Source organism: Rhodofomes roseus, assembly GCF_022264815.1.
Source record: "Rhodofomes roseus strain CIRM-BRFM 1785 chromosome Unknown C8Q71scaffold_32, whole genome shotgun sequence".
Lineage (NCBI taxonomy): Eukaryota > Fungi > Basidiomycota > Agaricomycetes > Polyporales > Fomitopsidaceae > Rhodofomes > Rhodofomes roseus.
The window spans coordinates 148,793-171,080 of record NW_025952988.1 but is presented as its reverse complement, the minus strand read 5'-3'; the positions used below and the strand labels follow the sequence as shown (position 1 = coordinate 171,080).

General features: G+C 53.7%; 9 protein-coding genes across 9 annotated transcripts; 4 read left to right on the top strand and 5 right to left on the bottom strand.

Annotated features, from left to right (window-relative positions):
- Window positions 1–5,345: 5,345 nt before the first annotated feature.
- On the bottom strand, window positions 5,346–6,110 carry C8Q71DRAFT_862602 (uncharacterized protein; the record flags this gene model as incomplete). The annotated part of the gene is made up of 2 exons (XM_047928045.1): window positions 5,346–5,441; window positions 5,484–6,110. The coding sequence occupies 2 exons, from the start codon at window positions 6,108–6,110 to the stop codon at window positions 5,346–5,348; spliced, it is 723 nt and encodes a 240-aa protein (XP_047773636.1).
- A 241-nt stretch (window positions 6,111–6,351) lies between these two features.
- Window positions 6,352–7,359, top strand: C8Q71DRAFT_786786 (uncharacterized protein; the record flags this gene model as incomplete). The annotated part of the gene is made up of 2 exons (XM_047925151.1): window positions 6,352–6,733; window positions 6,783–7,359. The coding sequence occupies 2 exons, from the start codon at window positions 6,352–6,354 to the stop codon at window positions 6,863–6,865; spliced, it is 465 nt and encodes a 154-aa protein (XP_047773635.1). The 3' UTR covers window positions 6,866–7,359.
- Window positions 7,360–7,749: 390 nt separating this feature from the next.
- Window positions 7,750–8,728, bottom strand: C8Q71DRAFT_727552 (uncharacterized protein; the record flags this gene model as incomplete). The annotated part of the gene is made up of 3 exons (XM_047921860.1): window positions 7,750–7,814; window positions 7,869–8,144; window positions 8,305–8,728. The coding sequence occupies 3 exons, from the start codon at window positions 8,726–8,728 to the stop codon at window positions 7,750–7,752; spliced, it is 765 nt and encodes a 254-aa protein (XP_047773634.1).
- A 1,734-nt stretch (window positions 8,729–10,462) lies between these two features.
- On the bottom strand, window positions 10,463–11,504 carry C8Q71DRAFT_374825 (uncharacterized protein). The gene is made up of 3 exons (XM_047918151.1): window positions 11,029–11,504; window positions 10,812–10,971; window positions 10,463–10,753 (listed from the first exon to the last, which is right to left on the bottom strand). The coding sequence occupies exons 1-3, from the start codon at window positions 11,299–11,301 to the stop codon at window positions 10,572–10,574; spliced, it is 615 nt and encodes a 204-aa protein (XP_047773633.1). The 5' UTR covers window positions 11,302–11,504; the 3' UTR covers window positions 10,463–10,571.
- Window positions 11,505–12,213: 709 nt separating this feature from the next.
- C8Q71DRAFT_817709 (uncharacterized protein) lies at window positions 12,214–14,805 on the top strand. Its single transcript, XM_047926135.1, has 4 exons — window positions 12,214–12,405; window positions 12,461–13,864; window positions 14,032–14,377; window positions 14,431–14,805. Exons 1-4 carry the CDS (start codon window positions 12,238–12,240, stop codon window positions 14,784–14,786), a joined length of 2,274 nt encoding a protein of 757 aa, XP_047773632.1. The 5' UTR covers window positions 12,214–12,237; the 3' UTR covers window positions 14,787–14,805.
- A 101-nt stretch (window positions 14,806–14,906) lies between these two features.
- Window positions 14,907–16,049, top strand: C8Q71DRAFT_851318 (uncharacterized protein). Its single transcript, XM_047926758.1, has 3 exons — window positions 14,907–15,042; window positions 15,102–15,632; window positions 15,689–16,049. Exons 1-3 carry the CDS (start codon window positions 14,932–14,934, stop codon window positions 15,881–15,883), a joined length of 837 nt encoding a protein of 278 aa, XP_047773631.1. The 5' UTR covers window positions 14,907–14,931; the 3' UTR covers window positions 15,884–16,049.
- A 2,617-nt stretch (window positions 16,050–18,666) lies between these two features.
- C8Q71DRAFT_374636 (uncharacterized protein) lies at window positions 18,667–20,131 on the top strand. The gene is made up of 2 exons (XM_047918150.1): window positions 18,667–19,202; window positions 19,259–20,131. The coding sequence occupies exons 1-2, from the start codon at window positions 18,813–18,815 to the stop codon at window positions 20,066–20,068; spliced, it is 1,200 nt and encodes a 399-aa protein (XP_047773630.1). The 5' UTR covers window positions 18,667–18,812; the 3' UTR covers window positions 20,069–20,131.
- A 63-nt stretch (window positions 20,132–20,194) lies between these two features.
- On the bottom strand, window positions 20,195–21,456 carry C8Q71DRAFT_717038 (NAD-P-binding protein; the record flags this gene model as incomplete). Its single annotated transcript, XM_047921137.1, has 4 exons — window positions 20,195–20,755; window positions 20,812–20,964; window positions 21,023–21,207; window positions 21,261–21,456. 4 exons carry the CDS (start codon window positions 21,454–21,456, stop codon window positions 20,195–20,197), a joined length of 1,095 nt encoding a protein of 364 aa, XP_047773629.1.
- On the bottom strand, window positions 21,073–22,141 carry C8Q71DRAFT_786757 (uncharacterized protein). Its single transcript, XM_047925150.1, has 2 exons — window positions 21,261–22,141; window positions 21,073–21,207 (listed from the first exon to the last, which is right to left on the bottom strand). The coding sequence occupies exon 1, from the start codon at window positions 22,131–22,133 to the stop codon at window positions 21,501–21,503; it is 633 nt and encodes a 210-aa protein (XP_047773628.1). The 5' UTR covers window positions 22,134–22,141; the 3' UTR covers window positions 21,073–21,207; window positions 21,261–21,500.
- Window positions 22,142–22,288: the final 147 nt, after the last annotated feature.

Here is a 22,288-nt window from a genome sequence, read left to right as displayed (position 1 = left end):
ACGCCCCTTAGGAGAAGGAGAGGAGGTTGAAGAAGATGATGACTCTTGGCTGGACGACATAGCCTTGTATGCAGAGATCCGCGACCGTCAGAACAAATGGAGCAAGCCTCAAGACCAGCCATATGAAGCCCTGCTCAGCGCAAGTCATGCTGATGTGTTCATCTCAGCTAATACCAAGGCAGACAAGGTGCTTCATCAATACCAGAAGTTCCTGACAACAGCAGCAATCCCTGAGTTCCCTACTCAACAAGCAAAGCGAAGGTTCATTCAAGGAGCAAGCCGGTACTTTGTTAGGAATGGGAAGCTATATCAACGCAATGGATCACAACCCCCACGTTTAGTGATTCTCAAGGCTGAGAAGCGCCTGGAGATCCTTACTCAGTCACATGAAGGATTAGGCCACCGAGGAGAACAAGCCGTGATGCATACCGTCAAAGAGCGATTCTATTGGCCTAGCATGTGGAATGACATACGACACCATGTACGATCTTGCAAGCAGTGTCAGATCCGCAGTGTGCGCAAGGTAGAAGTACCCCTCATGGTCTCAACCCCAGCAACTATCTTCACGAAGGTCTACCTTGATATCATGGAGATGCCAAAAGCCAATAGCTTCAAATACGTCATTGCTGCCCGAGATGATCTGTCAAGAGCTGGAGAAGGAAGGTCACTGAGGAACAAGAAGGCAAAATCAGTGTCGATCTTCTTCTTTGAGCAGATCCTATGCCGATACGGAGCAGTTGGAGAAGTCGTGACTGACAATGGCCCTGAATTCAAGGAAGCATTCCAGCTTCTGATGAACCGATACAAGTTGCCACAGATCAAGATTTCAGCTTACAACTCGAAGGCCAATGGAGTAGTGGAACGAGGTCATTTCATCATTCGGGAATCAATCCTCAAGTCATGCGAAGGCAACGTGGACAAGTGGCCTGACTATGTTCAGCATGCGTTCTTCACTGATCGTGTCACAATTAGTCAGTCTACTGGCTTCTCACCGTACTATCTTCTGTATGGTGTAGAACCAGTACTACCATTTGACCTAGCAGAAATGACTTTGCTGGTAGATGGCTTTCACTCAGGAATGTCTACCTCAGACTTGCTCGCACTACGCATTCGCCAACTCATGAAGAAACCGGACGACATAGCTCAAGCTGCAAGCCTCTTGAAGAAGACACGCTTCCAATCCAAGGAAATCTTCGAGCGACGCTATGAACGGAGATTGCGCCGAGAAGTGTACAAGCCGGGAGATCTAGTGCTTGTGCGCAACAAGGCAGTTGAACAGAGTGCTGACCGCAAGCATCATCCGCGCTACTTAGGTCCTTTTCAGGTTGTTCGACAAACCAAAGGAGGATCCTATGTTGTTTCTGAACTAGATGGAGCAATATGGCGACAAGGAGTGGCAGCATTCAGGCTGTTGCCATTCATATCAAGAGAACAAGTTGAGGAGCTTAACTGGATGGATGAAGATGAGGATGATGAGGATGAAGAAGATCTAGAGGATGTTGATTGGAATGAGGAAGAGATTTCCAGCAGCAGCTCTACAGATGATGAAGATCAGGAGGAAGACCTATAGCGGAAACAGTCATCCAGATGTCCCAGGAGTAGGAGGGTGCAACTGGGGACAGTTGCATTTTCTTGTGCCGACCAGATGTCCTGAGCCAAAAGTGTTTGGCTCAAGGAACATGCACAGAGAATAGCCTAGACTCAAGCCCCAAGGTTCCTGGATCAGCGAGAGCCCCAGTTTCTAGGAGACGCGGCCACATGGACCCCGATTACCAAGCACTTTAGGTTCGCACCCCAAACTCAAGAACTGACTCATGCTGTACAAATGGCTGACTCACACGGTGCAACGACTGACTCATGCTGTACAAATGGCTGACTCACACGGTGCAACGACTGACTCATGCTGAACAAATGGCTGACTCACACTGTGTTATGGCTGACTCATGCTGTGAAACAGATGACTCATGCTGTGAAATGGATGACTCAAGCTGTGCAGATGGATGACTCAGGCTATGTATCCTTGGATGACTCAGGCTGTGTATTGGATGACTAAGGGTTTGTCAGCTCATGTAATTAGTATTAGATCAGCCTGTTCCCCATGTATATAAGGACTCACGGCACAGGGAGCAGGCAAGCAAGTACGTAGGAGAGCAATCCCCCCGGCAACTCGTGCCCCCTTATTGCCCACCTCACTGAGTAGTTCGCAAGCTGCTCCCTAGCCAAGCAATTTAGTATCGGTAGCCCAAAGTCAACGTGTGACTGTAAGCTTCTGCTAAGTGCTACACTAGTGCTCTTGTTTGGGTAAGCTGTGATCCATAACCAGCAACTTCATTCTCGTCTAGCCACGCTCGTCTCTCAAGTCCAAGATCAGCCTCACGTCAAGAATACTCGCCACGCTCGCCTATTGTCCCAAGATCATTTGAGCAGTCAACCTGCTTGTAGTAAGTACTAACTGTGCCTACTGATCTATCTTTGCAGAACACTATAGTATCTCTTGTGTGTTTCCCCTCCACAACGAACAACTGTGATAGCCCGGTATTACTGCCATACCCGGTGAACCGCAGCAGAAACCATTTCTGACCTGACACCGCTGCTGCTGCTGCCATCCTGGCGCTGCTGCTGCTGGTTGAAGTTTGGTTCGCCGTGCTTACGCTTAACGGCGGAGATCTTCTTCGCGCTCTGCAAAGATGACGCCTGCTTGCCACCTTGCTCGTAGGCAATGACGACAGACTCCCGGACGTAGTCGATCTTCATCTCCGTAAGCTCTTTGGCTTGGAGGATCGTTGTGACGACAGTGTCGTACCGAGAGGGCAGCGCATTGAGCGCTATCATCGCCCGCAGTGAAGCGGGGATGTCGATCCCTTCACCCGCAAGCTTGTCAAACGCAGCTGCGATGTTAGCGAAGGTAGGGTTTGGGTGCTCGTTCGGAGGGATCCGAGCATTGATCGCTGTCCTAAACTCCTTGTAAACACCGGCGGGGGTCTGCTTGTCATAGAGCGCCTTCAGCTCGTCCCAGAGGGCCTTGCTGGTCGTCTTGTTCTTGACAGCCGCCTTGACGGACGACGTCAGGCGAAGACGGATCGACCCCTGTGCCTTCTGATCGCGCTGCAGCCACTCGTAGTAGACTGAGGGATTCTCTGTGTCCAGAGTAGGCTGGGGCCAGGTCGAATTGACAATTATCCAGACCTCCTGCGCCATGAGGAAGGCTGACATGGATTCAGCCCAGGCGCGGTAGTTGGAGCCATCGAGGATGGGGACAGCGGTGAAGAGGGTGTTGGAGGCCATTGGTAGAGGGTTTGAAGTGATAAACTCGGTAAATGGGGAATACTGACAACAATGTCGTCAGCCCTCTACTCAATGACAAATGCAGCCTTAGAGGCGCAACCACCGCTATGGTGCATGTGCTGGGGGTAGCAGCAACAGAGTTGCGCTAAGACCTGCAGCGATGTACGCGCATAGTCCCCCCCTGGCTTCAAGCCACTAAGGCGAAGCCACAGGTAAGCTGGTGCGCACACTGAGACGCAGCCAGTGAGGCGCAGTACTCAGGCAGTGACCAGGGCTCATAACCTGTTGAGCAGGCAGCTCCACGCAGTGGTGCGCCCTCACAACTTACCTGCAAGGTTGCTGATGCTTGATGCACACGCAAGTACTTCGACTGAAGGTACTGGGGATTGAGCTACGCTACTGGGGTCCTTATATACATGAGGAGACCGCTTATCTAAGCTACTGTATAGTACGTTCCCACGACATACAAGGTAAGTGGCGTAGCCATGTGATAACACACAGATGACATCATAGATGACATCACGGACCCGGAGCTTCCCATAGAACCGGTCCGGCCTGTGATTGAACCCGGCAGCCCGGTAGGCGCCTTCCTAGTTCAACAATACTCACAGCGGACGTCCGTAATGAGACATAAATTTGTCCTTGATGACATTGGAAAGTTGGAATCCGGCCTCCAAGGAGATGGTACATGCAAGTTGGTCAAACCCAAGGTCGCTGAATGGAGGAATTTGAGAGAGAGTCCCTTCAAATATACGCTTTGACGGGTCTAGCATTCGGGAGATTGCTAGTTTTGACACATCCCCGGTTGTCACCATGAACACAGCGAAGATTGGTTGGTTCATGAGACCTCGTAATGTGGCACGTAGTTCACTGAATACGGTCCATCTCCCAATAGAATCGATTTCGCTGGGTTCTGTAAGAGTGTGCGCCTCATCAAAAGCCAAGGTCACCAGGGGGAAGTGCGTCTCGATTGGGACTGGTATGGCCCTGAGGGTACCATCAGTTGAAGTTCGCTCAGGAGCCTGAGTGTTGTTGCGCTTTTCAATTTCTCGCAGTCGTTCCATTAGCGCATGACATGCGCCCGCTGGTGTAAAGAGCCATGATTGTGATTCCGAGGGTTTCTCAGCATCAGTAGAATGTCGCTGATTGAGCCTGAGGTTGGCTGCCTCATTCTTCAAGGCCTTGTTAGGGCTTGTGTAGCTGTAGTTCCTCGTCTGTTCAAGATGTCAGTAAAACTCCTCTGTAGCTAGGCTTTAAGGCACACCTTGATGTGACTCGAAGCACGCGAGATAACACGCCCAAAAAAGTCCAGATGAAATGCTCCATGGCGACTGAAGTCTGTGTCGTGTTGCATTTTGTAACGAAATGCGGCAGCAAGCATCAGGAAAACTCCCTTTGAGCATTTGACCAAATTTCACCAGAAATTCCAATAATGTGGAAAGCACGCGCAATTCGTGCTAATTCGAACATCGTTATACATAGTGTTGAAAATCGCCTTCAAACTCGAGAACATTAGTGAGAAATCTCGGTGCATTCAAGAACGAGTCAGTAATCAGGCCAGAACAGGGCCAGATCTCAGTCCAAGCTGCTGGAAAGCAGTACTTCGCCGAAAATGTTGAGGGAGACAACGGGATTGTTCATCCAGTACTCGGGCATACTAACCATGTGAACGAGAGCCAACAGAATTTGATTGCAACAATTAGCTATAGTACTGTACAACAACCAGTCCCGCATTCAGCAAGCGTGCAGGCAGAGGGCACGTTCGCCGTGGTCCATCACAGCGTAAGTAAACAATCAGTCTGGATTGCACGCCGTCAGGAGCAGCGACCCAGTGATAGACAAAGGGCTCCATGAGGATGATGGAGCAGAATCGCGCGAGCCAACAGCCGATGTGTGTGGGCGGGACGAGCAGCGTCGGTGAACTTATCGAGCATGCTGAGATTGAGCTGCATCTGCGGAGGCATACTCGGGGCATACGAGAGAGACGAAGGCCCATTCGAGCTGTACGACGTGTGCGAGTGGTCCGCACATGCACCACGCAATGCGCGGACGGGCTGGAGTCATGAGGAGCGGGTGAGCTGGATGCGTGAGGCATGGGCGGGCTGGACGTTCGGTGCGCGTGCAAGCTGCCAGTGAATGTTTGATGTACCGGCACACTGAAAAAACGGTCAGTGTCTCAGTGCAGTCTCGACACTCACCTCATCGTGGAACTCGTTCTCACTACCATGAGTGGAACCCTCTGCAGATGCCAACCCGCGCAAGGCCGGAAGCGGTTGTGGGCGCGAGTCGAACGAGGGCGGCAGTGCAGGTAAGGATGCAGGCAGCGAGGGCGTGCGAGAGGCGAGGGTAGCCGTGGAGAGGTCGGGGGCCGCGATGATGGCGTTGGTGCATGGGAGGACGAGAGAGGTGCGGAGACGGCAGTGGACGGCGAGAGCGATGCAGAGAAGGTGATGGGAGGTTGAGGAGAGAGGTGCGGGCGCAGGGCAAGGCCACGTCACGGCACGTAGAGGGTGGAGGGGGCGCGCGGACGGGACAGGAGCGGTGCGGGCACGACGCCCAGAGGGACAAGGGGACGGGGACGACTCACGAGAGGGCGGTGGCAGGCGGTACATCGCCGTGACGAAGCACGTCGGGGACACGACAGCGCGAGTCGCAGGTCGTGACAGGCGGTCGCGCAGCGCGCGAGGGTGCGGCGGCGCGGGTTGTACGTAGGACAGGCGGGCGGAGTCACCGCACGTCCGCCTTGTCGTGTTCGATGGCGGCGGCGGTGGGCGCGGGTACAGGAAGGGTGCACACATAACGAGGAGACTCGGACTTGCAGTCATTGCGGCGGTACGCATGTCACATGACTGCTCGGCCGAGCCCGAACTCAGCGCCACGTCACGTCTTGAATCTAAACAACTTGCTACCCAACTCTCCGTCGTGCGACTCGTGCCCACCTCCGTCCGCGGCACCTCGCAGCTGGCGACACACATCTCCTCATCTCCCCGTTCTCTTCGTTGTTCACGACCGGCTCAGCACCTTGACCGCTCCAACACCAGTACGCCGGACACGCTTGACGACATCATGACATCTGCAGCCGTTGTCTACGCACGTCGTCGCACGCGCTCCTCCGAGTGTTCAAGCATATTACCTTTCTATCCCCTACTACCGGTGTTGACTTCACCTCAGTCTCTGGCTGAGTCTCCGTCTCCCTGCTGGGCATCCTCGCCCTCTCATGCTCACCAACATTATCAGTGTGGCCTTCGCTTCGGATACTCCCTCCATCGCAGCCACCGTGTCCAACAACCTGTCCCAGTTCTCTGCGCCAGTCGTGTCCGCCCTCGTGGACGTCGGCAGGGTCTTGCTTGTCATCTTCTTGTGAGTCCCACATCTGCCTGTCATCCCTCCGTTCACTTACAGACCATGACAAATAGCTGGTCGATCGTTGCGTGGCACCTCGTTAATGGTATGCATGTTGCTTCAATATCTGGCATCTCTGATACACCTGCTCGCAGATGAGCACGTTATCAAGCTTTCTGACCCACGCCTTGCACAGGTTTGTGAGGGTGCGGGCATGGGTGAAGGCGCGGACGAGTGAGGGCACGAATTGATGTGTGGATGAGTGGGCACGGTGATCACGAGCACGACATGCAACAGCCCGACAGGTGAACACGGCCGACGAGTGCACCGAGTGCGGACAAACATGGGCAAACGGGAGCGAGAGCGGCCGGGGACGAGTATGGGAACGGACGCAGACTGATGGATCGCCGCGTGAACGAATGAAGGCAAGCGTGGACGAGTGGGAGCAGGCACGGATGAGTAGGAGCGAGTGCGGGCGCGGAGGGGCAGATGAGCGGAGCGGGCACGGACACGGACAAGCGAGTGCAGGTGCTGCGCGACGAACAACGCCCAGCGGGAAGGGATGTAGGCAGGTAAGTGTATCTGCGGTACCACAACGCGAGGAGTCGTAACACGCCGCTGTCAGTAGTACGAGGCAGACGGATTCCTATTCTATACATGCTCGCTAGTAGTTGTTGTAGTCTACAAGAACATTGTTGTACTGTTATATTCAATCCATCCAAAGTTCCTGAATCCCGCAGAATGATGGAAAGACGAGATAGACCTGATAATATGTGATAAACACTATGAGATCAGCTACTAATGAGGTGTGAATACGTGAAAGGTGCTTGTATTGAGCGTTCATTGTCTATAATTGTTGTTATTTCTCAGACGACATCTCGAGGTAAGCTCATCTGAGGTAATTGAGATAATGTGGTAGTGGCTGTGATTCTCAATTTTTATCTGGGAATTTCGATAATTTCTTGTGATTTTCATATGGGGTTTTCCTGATGAGGCTTGAGAGAGAGCTATGTGAAGCGAGGTACTCGTCACTGTCAATGGATTCGAGTGTCTGCTCGAACAATGCTTCTATGAAAGCATGACATCTTTGACGTGTGCTCTCCCTAGAGTTGGACTCGGCAGTCAACCATGGGAGAACTGTAACGTCCGACGGAGGGTATGGAACACCTGTACATGGTATGTCAATTCTGCAACAAATAGTACAAGGACTCACAGAATAAGGAATGTTCGAGAGTGCGTACCATTTTGCCTATGTTCTCCACTCTCGGTGCTCCTAGTAACAATCGGGATCACAAAGTGGCTCTTAGACAGTTCGTCAACCATCCTGGATTTTCCCATTCCACTTGATTGCACTACCACCAGATGATGAGCATAGCGCTCGTACGATCCAGAATATGGTTTGCAGTGTGTATGCATATGCTTCCAGAGTGCTTTGTCTGCCTCTCCGAGGTAAGGCAGTTTGAATGCATGCATTGTCGCAAGACCGTCAGGCTCAGGGATTGTATCGTTGAGTGTCTCTAATGTACGAGTCATCAGTGATGGGTCAACTTGAAAGCAATGATAATCTGTCTTTCAGACTCGGCGAGTCGTACCTGGAGCACACCGCAGCATATCTACATTGTGTTGAAGCGTGCATTGTCAAGATTGCTGGGACAGCCTAAGATCGTAACCACGTACCATCATATAGCATTTCCTCCCAATTCAAACTGCTAACACATCTGTCACACAGTTTCAGAAACTCCGGATAGGCGTCACGATCCTTCTTCATAAATTCTTCTTCTTCTTTGAATTCTTGGGATATCATGTTCTGGCGCCATATAGCTTGGATAGTACCCGCACTCCCGACTTCACCATACCGCGTAAGCGCAGCAGCAGCACTTCGTAGAACATGAGTGAGTACGACTGGGTCAGCCGCATCCGAGGGGCTTGACTGGGCAGTTAGAATATACAATTTCTGGTCCTTCCGTATGTGCGTGTTGATCTTCTCTATGTCATCAGGTAGCAATCGCGGGTAGGCGTTTTTCTTGAATAGCAGAATGCGAGGAGCATGCAGAGATTCCGAGGCTTGACGCTTCCGAGTGGTAGGCGTAGGCGTATCCATCACTTGTAAGAGAGTGCAGAAACACCGACGCAATCACCCACTTATATAGGACGGCTACAACCCTCGTGGCGCAACATCAGGGATCACGTTTTTCTCCGATCGGTCCATAACGACGTGTATGGACGGACGGAGGCTACGGAGATCGAGCGACCATCTGGAGATGGCGTGATCCCTCTGGTCATTGTACGGATCTCAAACCTCCTTCCGGAGACGGCGTTCTCCGTCCATACCTATACATCGCACAGTTCTCCTACTAGATGTATGGTCTCGCTTTGCATCACTTTCACTACGCCATAGTATTGGTACTACCAATGGAGCGATTTTACTGAGCAGCTCGAGCACGCGTTCATCCGAGGAACATGACAGAACTGACATTTAATGTCGCTGATAACATAAGCCGGTGCAGGAAACGAATGTAGTAGGGATGACGGGGTCCATGAAGCTGAAGTTTAAAGAAGCAATAATGTGCACCAATACGAACTAAAGTAGGATCTAAGTAGCCTACTACAATGTCTAAAATATAGAAGGGACCACTGCCGGATCATGTATCTGCGGCACTTGAATCAGCCTGAGCCGACTCGTTCTCCAAGTCGTCAGCGGCGTGCTCATGCTCGGCGTCGGCGGCGTGCTCATGCTCGGCGTCGGCGGCGCGCTCATACTCGGTGTCGGGGTCGAAGGGAGGATCTGAACTATCCGGGGGCATGTCTTGAAGGAGACTCTCAAGGAGCTCCATTTCTTGCCGGATTGTTGCCGACGACATAGTCGCAACAACAGGGGCCTGAACTTCTTCGGCGACCGCGCCCGCATGTCGGCTGTTTGAGCACGGTAAACGAAGCTGTAAATCAATGGAAAGATTGGACACTCACAGCCCAAGCTTGAACAACGCTTTGCGATAGCGCATCCAGGCCGGCTCGTCTGCGAACTGATTGAGGACGGCAAGGAAGTTGTCGTAGATCTTGTAGTACCGCTTAGTGAACTGCGCGCCCACATAGCGGCCGGTCCGGTACATGCTCAGGCCGTGGTAGGTCTACATATCAGTGGGATTAAAGTTGGTGAGTCATGACATCGTGCCGACAGCCAACAGCGCAAACGTACAACTGTAAGGATGCTAGCAATCAACGGATGAGAGATGGGCTTGAAACGCTCTTGATTTAGACAACCGAGCGCGTTGACGTGACTGAATGCCAGCTCGAATATCACCTCCTCGATGATCGAGTTCTGAAAATGCCCAACGCGCTTCTCGGGCTCCTATCCAAGCCGCGATAGACATGTCAGTTACTACTACTGCTAGTCTCCGATGATGGACACTTACCTTGCAATGGAATACACTCCGCTGAGTCAGCGCAATACTGTCTTCAGGTTCGGCTGTACTTAACGGCTCTGGTCCGAGCAGAAAGGCAACCCGCGCGCAATTGTGTTCGACCTCACCCGCTGAACGAGGTTCCACGTGGAGGTTGTACTTGTTGTGCAACTTCGACATGACGATGCGCTTGAGACGGCTGCGCATGTTCGACTCCTCTTGGCGAAGCTGTGCGCGACATCTGTCAGATGCACCGCACGATGTAACCAAATGCACAAAGACGTACCAAACGGAGCCTATCCTTGACGAGTGGGTGCTTTGCCTCATCGACGCTGCAAGTGATCAATCCCTCCTTGTACTTCGCTTGAATGATCGTGTCACGCTCGCTCTTGCTTGGGAAGGGAGTGACGGTGACGAAATGTACCTGCAGGTCGTTCTTCACAACGTCAAGGAGGGTGCTCAACTCATCGTCTCCACGGGAATCCCGATAGCGTGGCCTGTTTGCGTTGTGTTGTTGCTTCCGCTTATGGCGGCGTTCTGCGGCTATATCCACGTCCTCGGCTTGGTCATCATCGTCCCGCTCTGAAGACGTTCGCTTTGGAGCGCTATGTTGGGCAGCAAATGAGCTAGACGGCGATAAGGAGCTTTGAGGCCTGATTGCTCCCGGTGCGGGCGACACAGAGGGTCTATTCGAGAGAAGGGGAGGCTGAGAGCGTAGGATATGACTTGGATTCAACGAATTTACATTCTGGATGAGATGTAAGAGGGTTGGGTCGAGCGAACCTGTCTGAGATGCAGGTGGAGATACAGCAGATGGAGACGAAAATACGTCCATGGTAGAAGCTGTCAGAGGTGGAATGGAATGCCGATGCGGACCCATGAGAGTTTGCAGGCGGCTGGATGAAGGGCCGACAGGGTGGACGGGCTGAAGACGGGCTGAGAACTGCTTTCCGAGTCCGGTTTGAGTCTCTCCGAAGCCCTTATAAACCATGCAACGTACCGTGTTCGTGGTGAATCCTGTGCTACTCCCTGCTTGATTCACTTCGGAGGCCTGCACCTGGGCCCGGGGCTGTGTGGGTCGTCGGCCAGCGCGTATGTTCTCTTCGGTGAAGTCAGGGTCGTCCGAGTCGTCACCCTGTTCCTGTGCTTGTTCTGCACGAGAGAGACCCTGGGGCGCGGGAAATGCACCATTGCCGACATGGTCATACATCTCTTCTGTGTATGCAGCATTTTCATTGGGCTGGGCTGATTGTTGGATGAGACCGGGTCGCATGTTCTCGAGCAGCTCTACAATACCACACAGTGTCAGAATGAACCCAGTAAAAAGTCATACAGACGAACCAGGGTCTGCATTGGCTGTAGCGTGAATGCGACGCCTTGATCTCCGCGGTTGTGAGTTGTCCTCTGTTGCTATCACTGGCTCAGTGCTTGTGGACTGCGACACATTGGGACGTCCTGCTGGTGCTGTGCGACCACCGCGACCACGGCCACGGCCACGGCCACGGCCGCGTGGCCCGTCCATGAGAGGTAGGTAGTATAGCCAGTAAACGAATGAATGCCAAAGGGTGGAGACGGTAGTGGTATTGAGCTAACTTGGACGTGGCGCGAGACGACGCGAGACGACAGGTGATATGCCTGAATCGGCGGCATGCGTTATCACTGTGACTTCGCTGTCAAACCACAAACCCACCTTCGCAGTTTCCAGCTCCTGGCATACTATCCATCCTCGGTCGCCGCAACTCTTGCTTGTCATGATTTCCCGTGTGCTTCGTCGCGAGTATCCAAAGGCTGGCTGGAAGTTTAGTCAGCATCCTACGCCCTTCGAAGTTGATTTTGCATCGCAGGCACTCAGCGCGGAAAAGAAGGCGGCTTACCATCCGTTTGCTAGTCTGGCTGAACTCGAGATTGCGAATTGGATTCTTGACACCGGGCTGTCACAGAAGGCAACAAACAAACTTCTTCGCAGTCAGATGGTGTGGATAGGTGTTCTGCGGTTCGAGTCGCTTGTCGCTGACAAAATGATCAGTACCAGCATTGTCGCCATTCAGCACCGGACTATTTCAATACATTCCACAACAACCGCACCTTCCTCAAGGTTGTCGACACGCTGCCTGGTCCAGCAACTTCATGGAATCTTGCGGAGATCACCGTCACCGGGACACTCAAGGATCGCAGGGGGAAGCCGCTTACGGAGATCGTTGATGTGTGGATGCGGGACGTTGTGGAGGTGATCAGAGAGCTTGTTGCGAACTCCGAGTTCAGCAGCTACTGTTCTTGGGCGCCGTATCAGGAGGTCGAGGTTGATGAGCAAGGAGTCGAGACCGGAGAACGCTTCTTCGAAGACATGCCGTCAGCGGAATGGTGGTGGGAGATCCAGGTGCGTGGTACACTCACCATGTATAGCAAAGTGACTTTAAAACTTATGATTGGAGCGACAGCAACACCTCCCAGAGAAGGCTACTGTCGCCCCTGTCATTTTGGCGTCCGACAAGACGCAGCTAACACCCTTCAGCGGGGATAAACAAGCGTGGCCAGTCTACCTCACCATCGGCAATATCGACCAGTCGGTTCGTCAATCACCTTCGAAGCGGGCAATGGTACTGCTCGGCTACCTGCCGGCAACCAAGCTACAGTGCTTCCCGAAGGCACAGCGTTCCCTGGAGGGTTATCGCCTCTTCCACTACGCAATGAGCTTGATGCTCGACCCGCTGATCGTGGCCGGGACCCGCGGCGAGAAGATGCCTTGCTCGGATGGCTGGGTCCGCGAGATCTACCCCATTCTCGCAGGGTACATGGCCGACTACCCTGAACAATGCCTTGTAGCGTGCTGTAAGGAGAATCGATGCCCTACCTGTCTCGTCATGCCGAACGACCGGGGCGAGCTGGTCACTACGTGCTATCGCGATCCAGTGTCAACACTCGCGGCCCTTCAAAACCCTTCAAATGACCGGGATTCCCCTTACATGCAGCAGGGGCTTCGCAACGTCCCAGAACCCTTCTGGGCGAAGCTCCCTCATGCGAATATCTTCGGTTGTATCACGCCGGACATGCTCCATCAGTTGCATAAGGGTGTGTTCAAGGACCACTTCTTCAAATGGTCGACGACAGGTGTCGAGTCGGAGATCGATGCTCGTTTCATGCGCTATCCGCCGTACAACAATCTGCGTGTATTCATCAAAGAGCTCTCGGCCATTTCGCAATGGACAGGGAACGAGTACCGTCAAATGGAGAAGACGTTCGTTGGAATCCTTGCTGGATGTCCCCAAGTCCCACGCCGTGTCGTTGCTGCCATCCGATCCCTCATGGACTTCATATACCTCGCCCACTATCCCATCCATTCGACTTCTTCGCTCGGGAACATGCGCCGCGCACTTGAAGACCTGCATCGACACAAGCAAGTCTTTGTGGAGCTTGGATTACGAATGGATTTCAACATACCTAAGGTCCACTGGCTCGAACACTATGTCGTGAGCATCATCCGCGTCGGTTCATGTGCCGGATTCAGCACCGACATTTCTGAACGTCTGCACATCGAGTTTGCAAAGCTCGGTTATCGTGCAAGCAGCCGCAAACAGTACGTCAAACAGATGATTGTTTGGCTTACCAGACGCGAAAAAATGCGACGGCTCCAGTCGTACATGCGGTGGGTCGAGCGCAAGACCGAGGAGCAAATCGTGGCAGAGATGATTCAGGCTGCAGAGGGCGATCATGATGCCGCCAATCCAGACGACTCAGACGCAGATGTTGACTCATCTGAGTCGGATGGGACAGCGGGCTCGGATGACGAGGCAGGCGAGACGGAAGAAGCGATGGATCTTGTCGAGGATACCTTGGTTGTTCGCCGGCGTGTTGGGGTCGAGGACGTGCAGGCTGAGAGCTGGCAGTCATTTGCGGAAGTCCCTGAGCAGGACACACAGGGCATTGATGAACAGGAAGTCAATGAAGAGGTAGGAGCACGAGTACAGCCATAGATAAATCGCAGTGCTGACAATGGATATGGCAGAACACGCCGTTCGGGGCATATAGAATCAGCAGGCTCCCAGGTGTAGGCGTCTTCTCGGGGCGTGACATTGTACGCGCACTAGGCGCTGAGTCATTCGAGGACGCATTATTGGCCTTCCTACGCAGACAACCCCTCTATTCTCCAACCACGCCGCTGCATCTACTCGACTATCACTACCCGCTGTACAAGGAGTTTACTCGCACCCTCCCTTCTCTCCGTGAAATCAAGAACGATGATTTCCGCGACCGTGTTCGGGCAATTCCGCGGACAGCGCAGCTTCCTGCACGGTATGACACCGTATTGTACCTCGAGGATGCAGACATAGCAGCAAACATCGGCGTGAAAGGTACGTCGATGAGCTCTATACAGTTGTACCCTCCTGAGACTCTACATTCTCAGGCTACCGTATTGGCCAGGTTCGAGCGATCTTCGCTCTGCCACCTCATCTTCAGCGGATGCGGCTTAATGCAACCCGTGCTGATACCCACCTCGCATATGTCGAGCTTTTCACTCCATTCCTCGACGAGCCAGAACGATGGAGCAAGCTTTATCAGGTCTCACGGTCAGTCCTTCGTGGACGCCGTCTTGCAACTGTGCTCCCACTGCAGCAAATCTTTCGGAGCTGCCATCTGCTACCGGATCCCAAGGCGGAGGTGATAGAGAGGGATTGGACTTCGGATACGGTATTAGAGCTATGTGAGGACTTTTTTCTCAACGAGTTTTGTGATCACCACATGTACGCCTTTGTCCAATAAATACCATTATATCCGCCCTATTCCTTGAACCATGTCAGTGACCCTCCGGCGAGATGTCGAGTGTACTCATAGATTGATAAATCATGTGTATGACGTGTCCGGGTCAACCCGATCGAGCAAGCAACCTCTCTCTCTCCTTGCCACCATGTCTGACGATGAGCTTCAGCCTCAGATCGATGTTCGCCAGCTCACTTCCGATGACGTTCACACCGTGAAGCTCCTCATCATGGCTAGAGGTCCAGGACCAATCAATCTGGTGTGTATTTCAGACGATCTGTCTGGGACCGCATCGCGTCAACTTCACCTCTATGTCAGACTCTCAAGCTTTGCAACCACGATAGACCTGGCCGCGAGGCTACAACCCCACTTGCACAATTCAATACGCTGCAACAAGGGTCGCAAGATGACGGGATTGGAGCCGCGAGCGGTGAGGTTCCACCTGGGGGCTGGCCCGTTGACTCGCAGGGTTTGCCTACGACGCAAGCGATGTACGCGATGGCCAGTCTCCCATGGCCGCCAACGTCAGACACTCCAGACGCAGGCAACAATGCACCCGACACTGCAGCCATTCAAGTGGATACTATCGACGACTCCGCTACTGAGACGGACAGTCAAGCTCCCGGTGTGCTCCTGGTTGGTAACATCATCGCTGACCGACGTTGGTGTAACCACCTCAAGCACGATGCTAGCATTGCTGAGGGGACAAACGGCGAGGTGCAGGAAGGTCTGGGAGGGCCGGGAATAGTGGTTGACGCAGTGGTGCCAATGAGGCGTCAGGAGGACTGGCCGCCGTCGCCTGCGCCAGCTGTGCGGGATCTCATTGACAATGATCTACCGGCTCCTTGGGTGCGTGTACACACTTCTGTGCTTTCTCATTTTCCTTACAACGTTCATCCCAACAGCACACTCCCCGCGCAGTCCGCGTCGCTAATGCAAACATCCTTGCTCGCGACGTAACACCGCCGCCCGCCGAAGTACCTGACCCTCGGACCCCAAGTAAGGTCTCAGGGCAATATGGTACCGAAGCATGGGGAGCCTCTTCGTGGCACAAATACGCGAACGGCGCCGAGAGGTTTCCGCAGCGTGGGCTAGAATAATCCCCTCAGACTCACTGGGCTTGCCCGAGCACTCTGACAAGAGCTTGACGTGCATGGAGCGACACGGAGTTCCTACTCGATCGTATTCCAATGTTTCTTCTATCTTCCCGCGTGCTGCTATTGCTACACATGTACAGAATGGGATAATATACATGTTTGACTGCTACATCGATTCGGAGATAATGAGAGCAGCCTTCCCCCCACTCACAAGCGGCCCTCAGTGCTCAATGCTCATAAATTGGCCGCCGCCATGTAGGACTCGTCCTCAAGTCTCCACAACGCTCTCCAAGGAACCGCGTACTCAGTAAGGCCGGGCCCGGTCCGGCTGATATCGTCTCTCCACATGGACGCGTTTGGAGCCTCAGGCGTTTCCTGATGAAGGATTGGTTGAAACACTCGGTGGATGACAGTCTCACACAATAGCAACTCGGATGCTGTGTGCTAATACCACTATGATCCGGTGCCACACGTATTGTATCAGGTCTTCGAGACAAGTCTCTAGCCTTGTTCTCCTGTCATTAGCATACAACATTTTCAAATGGCATCACATACTAGTCCACCGGCACAATTATGTTTCGATGTGCCGGGGTTTTAGCATTTTACACCGAGTCGCCACAACGTAGCCGTGCGACGGCGAGGCCCACCTGAGTTTGAGGGTAATAATAAGGGCACTCAGATACCAATCGTGAGATACAGCATCAAACCGAACTCACGCGATTGAAATCCACGGCTTCAAGTTGCCAAATCGCAAGTATCTTGCACTCAAAACACCTTCGATTGGAGTGTGCGTTGACGAGCCTGTAGATGTTGACGAGCCTGTAGATATCTCATACTCGGCTGCGGTCCAGTATAAAAGACGATATTCACAGTCTCCGTACATTCGGGGTCCGTATTTGATAGCATAGACCGCAAACTGAATGAATCTCTTCAGCACACATAGTCACTAAGACATTCTTGCATATGAACGTACAGACTGACAACCCTTGTTCTTGCATGGAGACCTTGTGATACATAACAACACGGAGGTTGCTAAATGATGACATACGCGTTGCCCTCAGCGGTCGGAAATTCCGGAAACCTGTGGCGTCGTCAGTGATGCGGTACACATATACACGATACGCCCAGTACCTGAAACACGCGCTGGATGCTGGCCTCAAATCATGATCTACGCTCGACAACACCTCTGTTGACCTGTCACAAGGCTCTCACAATCAGAGGTGCGGCGTAGATTGTCTGCAAATCGCTTTGAAATCTGCGAAATAATCTGAATGAACGAAGATGATTGCAGTGTACGGCATGTGAACGATTACGCACCGTAAATGATCTTGCACCGCACTTTGCCAATGATTACCATCGCTGTGAAGTAACGAGGAATTATGGGACATCGGCTGCTGACGTCTCGGATTGTAATTGTCCGATCTATGATGATCCACCGTACGCTGAACCTTAGGACTGCAGACCTGCATTATGCTCGGTGTCTTGTTGTCACAGCAGCATGAGAGCAAGAGTGGCTGTTGTCGATCAGGGAATCAGACTCTGGTCTACAATTGGGGCACTGTGGAATCAGATCTGTAGGCATCTGGCGCGCTGCAAGAAGCGGGTTTCAAGCAAACGTCAGAGCAGTCTGTCCACAAACACACCTGATGTACTTGACAATACTCGCCCATTCGTTGACCGAAGAGGGTTCGTGGAACACAGGGACGACGATGGATATAATAAGCATCGGACGGAATGAGCATCTTAAGCCCAGGGACAGTACTAGTATTTCCTGAAACCACCGATTCCGCGAGTCACACATCCCGTAGCTGTTGGCCACTTGGTTAAGCCTGAGAGGCGCCACCCAAGCTCGAGACGAGAATCACAACGTCCCTAGCGATTTTTGTCCTGCAGTAAGGAGAACAAAAGTCAATACGTGGAGTCGAACAAAAAGAGCGTCAATGAAGCGTACCGGCACTCTCGATCTGTAGAATTACCGCCGTGAAGCGTACCGTCCGAGATTGTTTGTCAGAATACTACGATAGGCCTTGGTGTAGGGCCACGTCTGCAGGATCAAGAGCACACAAATAGAATTGATTGTAACGTTTCAGACGACCGCTTATGCATTCTTTGCGATGTGTGAGTATACAAAACTCGAAGACAGTACTTGGAACGACCTGCGAGCGACTTCGCGTGGCGGACCTCGCACAGGACGGGCCCGGACTCACGTCCTCCCCCAAAATCACGGCCGATGGAGAGCGGAATCTCCCGTTTTACCTCGCAAGTACGGGAGGCAATCCACTTCAAATGACAGTTCCTGAGTTATCCGTCTTCGACCTCAGACATAGATACCGTTATAACTTACTATAGTACGTGCGCAACAAGCAGCGAAATGATGACACGCGTTTAAGTAGAAGTGTCTGGCTAAGTACAGAAACAATGCTGAGAAGAACGAGTCTTACCCTTAGTTTAAGCCCAAGGACCAAATAGTTGGAGGAGGCGAGGCTTCCGACTCGAGCCTCAGTACATGAAGCTTGGGAGAGTGCGCAAGGAGGAGGAGGCCTTAGCCTCGACGGTCCGGAGGCTGAGCGTCTATTCTCACTATATGGTCTACTTACCCTGTACTTACATGAAGTTACCGTCTCTTGCTTAACGACCATGATCCTGACTCCATTCGCGGCTCGTTGGTATCACCATCGAGGACAGTATCTGGCTAGGCGTACCTCAGTCTGTCACGACAAGCACGGCGAGAACAGTTGACGAGCAATGGAATTTTGACAACTTGCTATACGCATATACGGTATGTATCGCTCCGACGGCTCGCCGTCCTGCCACTTGCTGCGTCATCGATCCATTATGCAAGCTGACGGAGCACACGCGGGGTATTTATACTGCTACTGGTACGCCCCTCCAGCTTCGTCAACAACGTCGCTTGCTCGAGCATCTGGCTAACATGTCCGCACCAAAGGTCATTCGCTGGGGTATCCTCGCCACAGGAGGCATCGCACAAACGTTCTCGAGGGACCTTCTCCTCGACCCCAAGACGCGCGGCGTAACCTCCATCAAGCACATCATCGTCGCAGCTGCGAGTTCCTCCGGCCAGGCGCGCGCGACCCAGTTTCTAAAGGATGTCGGTGCAGCCTCGACGGCCAAGGCGTATGGCTCCTACGAGGAGTTCGTGAAGGACCCAAACGTTGACATTGTCTATGTCTCTACACCTCATTCGCACCATTATCAGAACACCATGCTGTGTCTGGAAGCAGGCAAAAACGCGCTTGTCGAGAAGGCGTTCACCGTGAACGCAGCCCAGGCGAAGAAGCTGACAGAGAAGGCTAAGGAGAAGGTCCGTCCCGTAAAGTCTCCGCAGTTGCAAAGCACCAACCTCACGCTATCGCACAGAACCTATTCCTCATGGAGGCTGTATGGACGCGTTACTTCCCACTCTCCCACTACGTGCGCGACGTCATCACGTCCGGCAAGCTGGGCAACGTCCAGTTAGTCACCGCCGACAACGGACTCTGCCTCGACCCCGAGGAGACGATGGCCGACGGCAAGCACCGCATGGTCAACCCGGACCTCGCGGGCGGCGCGCTGCTCGACTCGGGGATCTACGCGCTCACCTGGGTCTTCCAGACGCTCTACACCACGCTCCCGCCCGCGCAGCGCAAGGCGCCGTCCGTCAGCTCCGCGCTCAAGATCTACAAGCCCACGGGGCAGGCGGACGAGCTCGCGACCATGCTGCTCGTCTTCCCGCGCGCGGAGAACAAGGACGTGCACGCGGTCGCGACGACGAGCATTCGCTACGGATCCGACCCGCTTGGCGACCTCTCCGCGGGCCCTGCGTGTCGCGTCCACGGCGACAAGGGCGAGATCCAGATCTTCCCGCCGCTCTACCGCCCGACGAAGACGCGCCTCATCCTCCGCGATGGCCCCATTGAGGACAGGGAGTGGCCGCAGCCCGGCCCCGGGAAGGGCTCGGGTTGGTTCAACGGGTTTGGCGACGGCATACAGCCCGAGGGTGAGGGCCAGGGGATGTTCTGGGAGGCGGATGAGGCGGCGTATGCGTTGGTCGAGGGTCGGAAGGAGAGCCCGCTGTTGACCTGGGAGGAGAGCGTGCTCATCATGGAGGTCATGGATGAAGTCAGGAAGCAGGGCGGTCTCAGGTTCCCGGAGAAGATCGAAACCACCGACTTCCCGGTTGCTCTCTGAGTCGGATGTGGCGAGATGTCACAAGAAGTTCAACAAAAGTTGTATAGTACTGATACATCGAGTCAGAAATGCACATTCACGTCTACATAGGGTGGCGATAGATCGAGAAAGTGGTCGACGACCACGTCACAGTGTCGCAATATATTCCATGTTCAACGCGGGCGACTTCCCATCCTCGGAATTCTTCAGCAGCTTGTACGCCTTGGCCCCGAGATCCTTCCCATACTCTTCCTTCCGCATCCAACTTTCGAGCGTGAGTCCATTCGGGTTGATCTTTCGCAGCCACTCATAATCCCTACTGATCGTATCGTCCCGCCAATTTGACCACCATGCGCGGAAGTTCTCCTTCCACGTAATCGAGCCGTCCTTCGTCTTCCCGCGCTCGTTCGCGAGAGGCACATCGATGGTAGCAGGGTCGTACCGCTTGGTCCAGTCGTCGTACGAGTGGTAGAGCACCTCTGCGCGCAGGCCCGTCACCTTCTCGAACGTCGTCCGGAGGTATTCCCAGTCGACCCGGTCGCTCGCGATCTGGAGGTCCTCCCCGGACGTCTCCGCGCGGTGGTCGAACACGTAGCGCGCGAAGAAGCCGAAGTCGTCGAGCGCGATCATGTTGACGTGGCCCTGCGCGACGGGCGTGACGAACACGACCGTCCCGTCCGCGCGCTGCTTGGCCGGGCCGAACATCGCCTGCACACAGCCATCAGCTCGGATGATCTTGAGGGATGCAGTAGAGGGAGACGGACGTTGTGGAGCATCTCCATGTACGGGCCGGACGTGATGAGCGTCCAGGACATGTCCGTGTCGCTCACGACCGACGGCTGCGTCTGCATGAAGTCGCCGACGATGCCCTTGCCGTCCGAGTGCTCGCACCTATACTTCGGGTCGAAGTTCGTGATCTGCCGCATCCCAGATAAGCTCAAAGCAAGATGACGTCAAGCATGAGTATACCCATACCCTCGAGAAGTACTCCAAGTTGCTCCAGACGTAGTGCTTGACCTTCGCGTACCTCGCCAGCTCGTATATGTGGATGCCGCACCACACCTCCTTCGCCTGTCCAACTGTGAACCCGTCGGTGTTCACGAAGGCGCCATAACAGCCCTTCAGCGCCGCGGCTACGGAATCGAAGTCATCGAAGGAACCTATTTCGGACCTTGAGTAGGCACTCCATCATATATGCGGAACTGACACTGACCTTTGACTAGCTCGACGCCCTTGGAGGCGAGCTCCAGTGCGCGATGACTGGTGGGATCACGAGTGAGCACGCGTACAGCGTAGGGGGACGGCGAGCCATCTTCAGCGAGGGCGAGCAGCTTCTCGATGACGGGGAGACCTTGCGCGCCGGTGCCGCCAATGACGAGGATGAGTTTCTTGCTCAAGTCTGCAGTCATAGCGCACCGTCGGACGAGACGAAGGTCGTTGTAGAGGTCGGTAGTCATCGCGCCATTTTATATCTTCCTGAAGGCCTACACACCATTGGGGGTTCTTCGAGATATACTGGGTCGGCACAGCACTCACCGGGCCAGCCGGGGATGACGAAGCATAGAGCGATGGCGCCGGTAAGGTCGGGCAGATTGGGCTTGGAGGTTACGAAAGGAGTGCAGCGTACAGTCACCCAGAGCGTGCTCTGCAGCCGGGATATGTACAAGTCAAGATATGTAGCGGGTGTGTCCGCCTGAGCTCGGCTGGCTATAGCTTCTCTGCTACCGCAGCTCACCTGTGAGTACTGCGTTGATACTGCAGTCTTTCTTGCAGACGGTCTCGAAGGCTTGGAGCGTGTCAGCGAGCCATGGATGGTCTTGCGTTTGCTGACCGTTGTGTGTTCCATGCCCGGGAAGCTCGGGCATCTGTCCGAGCCCGTGACACTGGGCAGTATCGCCAACAAAAATGGAAGGCATAAGGACATACCTTGCCGGCATCGAGTTAGAAGCTGAATCAGGGCCATGCACCTACTTTGAACTCGATGCATGCTTGACCGATCCGACAGGAGTTTTCGGATTGCGTACAAGTGGGGAATGTTGTCCTCTTGAACGTCAACAGCATGTCTTTCGTTGTTCAATGGCACCATGTATCGTCCGACAGTGTTCGTAGTATCTAAATTGAGCTGTTCATGTGAAATGCTTACTACTGACTCACACTCTTCGAAGTCAAGAACCCCTAGTTGTTCAATACATGGTGTTGCAGATGCCTTCGGGCGACCTCATCGCGCACTCTCAGTCGAGG

What these genes read in the sequence shown, in the direction of transcription:
- C8Q71DRAFT_374825 (XM_047918151.1), bottom strand. Translation starts at nt 11,301, where the DNA reads ATGCGACCCGGTCTCATCCAACAATCAGCCCAGCCCAATGAAAATGCT. An exon ending in CAGGATTCACCACGAACACG is followed by an intron (nt 10,972 to 11,028) that starts GTACGTTGCATG and finishes CTCGGAAAGCAG; the next exon opens with TTCTCAGCCCGTCTTCAGCC. An exon ending in TCCACCTGCATCTCAGACAG is followed by an intron (nt 10,754 to 10,811) that starts GTTCGCTCGACC and finishes GTTGAATCCAAG; the next exon opens with TCATATCCTACGCTCTCAGC.
- C8Q71DRAFT_817709 (XM_047926135.1), top strand. Translation starts at nt 12,238, where the DNA reads ATGCGGGACGTTGTGGAGGTGATCAGAGAGCTTGTTGCGAACTCCGAG. An exon ending in AATGGTGGTGGGAGATCCAG is followed by an intron (nt 12,406 to 12,460) that starts GTGCGTGGTACA and finishes TTATGATTGGAG; the next exon opens with CGACAGCAACACCTCCCAGA. An exon ending in AGCAAACATCGGCGTGAAAG is followed by an intron (nt 14,378 to 14,430) that starts GTACGTCGATGA and finishes CTACATTCTCAG; the next exon opens with GCTACCGTATTGGCCAGGTT.
- C8Q71DRAFT_851318 (XM_047926758.1), top strand. Translation starts at nt 14,932, where the DNA reads ATGTCTGACGATGAGCTTCAGCCTCAGATCGATGTTCGCCAGCTCACT. An exon ending in GTCCAGGACCAATCAATCTG is followed by an intron (nt 15,043 to 15,101) that starts GTGTGTATTTCA and finishes CCTCTATGTCAG; the next exon opens with ACTCTCAAGCTTTGCAACCA. An exon ending in ATGATCTACCGGCTCCTTGG is followed by an intron (nt 15,633 to 15,688) that starts GTGCGTGTACAC and finishes TCATCCCAACAG; the next exon opens with CACACTCCCCGCGCAGTCCG.
- C8Q71DRAFT_374636 (XM_047918150.1), top strand. Translation starts at nt 18,813, where the DNA reads ATGTCCGCACCAAAGGTCATTCGCTGGGGTATCCTCGCCACAGGAGGC. An exon ending in CAGAGAAGGCTAAGGAGAAG is followed by an intron (nt 19,203 to 19,258) that starts GTCCGTCCCGTA and finishes GCTATCGCACAG; the next exon opens with AACCTATTCCTCATGGAGGC.
- C8Q71DRAFT_786757 (XM_047925150.1), bottom strand. Translation starts at nt 22,133, where the DNA reads ATGGTGCCATTGAACAACGAAAGACATGCTGTTGACGTTCAAGAGGAC.